Source organism: Trichoderma aggressivum, assembly GCF_033847375.1.
Source record: "Trichoderma aggressivum f. europaeum strain CBS 100526 chromosome Unknown scaffold_026, whole genome shotgun sequence".
In the NCBI taxonomy this organism is placed as follows: Eukaryota; Fungi; Ascomycota; class Sordariomycetes; order Hypocreales; family Hypocreaceae; genus Trichoderma; species Trichoderma aggressivum.
The window spans coordinates 518,065-522,310 of NW_026946392.1; the positions used below are offsets into that span (position 1 = coordinate 518,065).

At 51.4% G+C, this 4,246-nt stretch overlaps 1 protein-coding gene across 1 annotated transcript; it reads left to right on the plus strand.

Annotated features, from left to right (window-relative positions):
* Positions 1-2,793: 2,793 nt before the first annotated feature.
* Positions 2,794-3,990, plus strand: Triagg1_6638 (uncharacterized protein; the record flags this gene model as incomplete). Its single annotated transcript, XM_062901285.1, has 2 exons — positions 2,794-3,300; positions 3,394-3,990. The coding sequence occupies 2 exons, from the start codon at positions 2,794-2,796 to the stop codon at positions 3,988-3,990; spliced, it is 1,104 nt and encodes a 367-aa protein (XP_062754575.1).
* Between the last annotated feature and the right edge of the window lie 256 nt (positions 3,991-4,246).

Consider the following 4,246-nt stretch of genomic DNA (forward strand, 5'->3'; position numbering starts at 1 on the left):
TGTTCCGCATCTTTGGTGATGTTGATCGTAACTGTTCTGAGAGGAGGGCTGTAAGATGTGAATCAACGGTCGTGAGATAAAATCGAGGGTATGGTAATAAGAGCTTTGTATTATACGAGCATCCGCAAGTATTACAAGTACCGTAATCTGAGTGGAGGGGATGAAGAAGTGATGCTTTGCGGGAACCAATTGGTGGCGTTTTGTTATCGGTGTGTGTGTTGTCTCTCTCTTGTTGGCATTCAATTGTTCTTTTTGTTCTGGACCCTTATTAAGCCACGTCGTAGGACAAAAAGACACCGAAGCAGGCAAAGAGAGAGGGAGAGACAAAATTGGTTGCTGACGGCAGACGGTGGGTGGCGTGATTGGCAGTAACAGCGGCAGGTTTTGTTGGCCTGGGGTTTCAGTCAATCAATCAATCAATCACCTGTGGTTTGAAATTTGACAGAATCGGGCGTCTTTTGATTTCCGGTGCCTTGGCAGGGGAGGCCGCGTGTGCATTCTTGAGCTGCGTTGCGGATTGTTTCTGTACTGGTTACTTTGGCAAGGACCGGTTTGCGCGGGTGAGCTACGGTAGGAGGTACAAGGGGCGAGAAAGCCGTTACTTTGTCATTCAAGTGGAAGCACTCGTAATTATTCAATGACGGAGGTTTTGGAGAGTGAAAAGCGCCAGGGAGTCGGTGTTTGATGGATCGATGCCGGTGGTAATGCAGAGAGCTCCATGGATGCAATATCAATCATTGTTACGTGTCGTATCTCATCTCACCTGCGTTCTGGACTTGTATGGATCTTTTACAGGTACCAACTTAGGGACGGTGCTGCAGCGGGTGTACCGCAATCGGTCTCTTCTAGCCTCCCTCCGGTCTACGAAAATAGAAGAAAAAAATACAAGATAAAATAAAAAAAAAACAGAATCTGCAAGGCAATATCGCAGCCAAACCCCGTTCGTGATCCCATCAGCGTCACCAAAAACGGTGGCCACGTTGAGGCTTAGCGGGAGAGACCGGCCGGTTTGTCGCTAGCTACAGCTAGCCGGTGGCACGGCAAAAGGCCAAGCTTTCTGCATTGGCGCTATTGATTTGCTTTGCAGCGCGACCTGATTCTAGAGCTTCCAGGGGAGCCGCCGGTTTTTAGTGCTACCCTACCTCGCCTTACAAGTGCCACCTGAAGGAAGCCTGAAGTCTGCAGTGCTACAGGATCGAGTGTACAGTAGAAGGATTGGATGGATGTCGAATGGAAGGTTTGGACGATGATGGCTAAAGATGCACTGAGTTGTGTAGATGGGTAAAATCTACTACTTACCCAGTCGTAGTCTTATAACTGCATACTAGTACTTGGACTGTGAACAGCTCGCAGCCTCTCTTCCATCAGCAAATACAAGTTCATCCAATAGCACCGCCATGTGGCTTGCAGCCGGCTCGCTACGCTGTGGGATGCAATTAAACTCACCTGGCGCTATCAACGGCATCGCTCGCTCACTAGGCCAGGGGAGGCTCCTTCGCCTAGCTCTCCCGTTGGCTCTCGCTCGCAGCCGGACGTACTCGTGGCTGGCCGCTGAGAAAAAAATTAGAAAGAAAAAAAATAGAACAAAGAAAGAAAAAAATCCAACACAGGCGGCTATGTATCTGTTCCAATCACAAACTCTGCACGCATCAACAACGTCCAAATTGCACATGCCGATGTAGATTAAGAAGAGTTCAGCTCCTTGGCCAATGGCACGTCCCCGACAGGCCAAGGCTCGTGCGGCCTTTGTTTCCCTCCTCAAGGGAACCAAGTAGGCCTATTTTCCGCGTGCTTGCCAACTTTGCCTCTCTGCTTCTTGCCAATCGCAGCTGCATACCCCGTCTTTTGTCACAATGCCCGTGCCCGAAGCCCACTAGCTGCATGGGGCTTGTACCGATTCGTCCTGCGCACACCGTCAATGGCGGGGCTCCTGCTCGAACAAGAGCGCCAAACGCACCACCACTCGCGCTTGCCTCGCAGCCGGGAGGTCTGTCTCTGCTGCAGTCCCCCGTCCCTTCCCTATCTGCCACTTTGCTCCATGCTCCATTCTCCATGCTAGGCACTTGCGACCTAGACCTAGACCGAGACCTACTGGGAGGTAGTCAGTCGTAGTCTCTCCTGCTCCGGGCCTTTTCTTTGCACATCTTTGCTCTTTTAATCCTTCCTTTGGCCTTCCCTGCATCAACACCAACTCCTTCCCTACTAGTAATCTTGCCTTGGGTTGCTTGGCCTCTCTTTGCCTGCCACGGTAGGTGCTCTGGTGTCACTTGCCGTGCCGACAATCGCCTTGGAAACTGTCAATCTTTTCACTTGCTTCCCTTCCCCTCTTTCGTTATTTTCCCTCCCCGAGATTAGATTCCCCGGCTCTTACATCGCGAGACGGATTAGACGGGGGGTGGTGGAGGGATCAGAGAAAGAACAGAACAGTCCTCGGCGGGAGAGGACGCTGTTCGTGTTCGTTCAGGGGAACAGAGAGGGAGCAAGCCGTCGAGAGAGCGGATTGGGCCATCGCCGCCGCCTTCAACCGCCTCTCCAGGGCCGAGTTGCCTGTGGCATCGACCACGAGAACGACCTCGATCATACGCGCCTTTGTCTAAGCCGAGTCATGGTCCTGATATCTCGATAAGCACTACAGCATCCCGGGCATCCGTCACGAAATTCTAGCCGCCTCGACTGCAGCTTACTTGCGACGCCAACTTGACCGATTATCCAGGGCATCACCATCTGAGACGACGAAAAGTGCCATTATTGCTTCCGAGGCTGTTATCAAACCCACTAATCAAGACTGTCACCATGCTCAACCCACCAATGGCTCTCTATAAGGGGCGATCCAAGGCCAAGATGCCCAGACTGCGATTGTACCAGATGCGACTCGCGCTTTTCCTTGTCGTATGTCTTGCGACGACATTCGCATCTGCTGCCTCCGTACCACACCGTGCTTCGACCCGCGTTCCCGCGTTATCAGTCGATCTTAGCCAGCCTCCCTCGCCACCTTCCTCGGAAGACATGATTAATGGATTCTCTAGCGATGTTGGCGAGGAGGCGGACGACAGTGCCACGACTCCTAAGAAAAGCGAGAAGAGACGAAGGAGCGCACATGCTACAACTACCACCACGGCGTTGTCGAAGCCAACCAGCAGTTCAGTATCGTCATCGTCAACCTTGCCTGTGCCATTCGACAATACGCCGGCCTCCGCCTTCGAGAGCTCGGGCTCAACCGACTCCTGTTCCAGCTTCATATCCGGCCTTCTCGCAGATCCTACGTTCAAGAGCTGTTACCCCCTCTCCATGATGCTGCAGGTGAGTTTGTATCTTTCACTCTAGCTCCAATGTGGGATATAGACTATGGATGTCACTTAGTCATGGCTCAATTTGCTAACGCAGAGACGTTAGACGTCGACAGGCCTCTTTCAAGCCGAAAAGTCGCTTCTCAGCATTGTCCGTGTGCTCGACGCAACCTGCCGAGCTGACTCGGCTTCTTGTGCGACATTTCTCGACCAAGCCGCGACGAATCTCACCATGAGCAACAATTGCAAGACTGAGATTGCGCAGAACCAGACTTTAGTCCTGCAGGCATACCACGGGCTGTTGGCCTACAAAACGGTGTATGCGGCAACTTGTCTCCAGGATCCGACAGAGAGCCAGTATTGCTTTGCCAATGCCGTCACCAACCTCGACACGCCCTCGGACGCCTACCTCTACTTTTTACCATACGGTTTGGCACTACCTGGCAGCTCCAACCCCTCTTGCAGCTGGTGCACTCAGCAAACGATGGACATTTACTTTTCTGCATCTGCAGACCGAAGCCAGGCCATTGCCGACGTCTATGTGGACGCAGCCCGCCAAGTGAACACTTTGTGTGGCCCAAATTATGTCAATGGCACTCTTCCACCAGCTTCATCAGAAGCTCTCACTCTACGACCTGCCATTTATACCATTACATTGGCCGTCCTATGCACCGCGTTTGCCACCCTCGTTTCGATTTCATAGATGGCTTCTCACCATTCGATGTGGTGATGTAATATCCCATCGAACTCGACCCTATTACCGCCATCATTGCTATTATATCAACATCTTACTACTTGGAATCGAATCATTCCGCTTAAACTTAATGTTTTCAACGATTTATATACCTACGACGAACAACGCCTAATTTTTCTATACATACAAACGATCTTGTTGTCTACATCGCTCCCAACTACTCTACCGTAATTACAAATAAAACGTACCACACTATGGCGTTTTA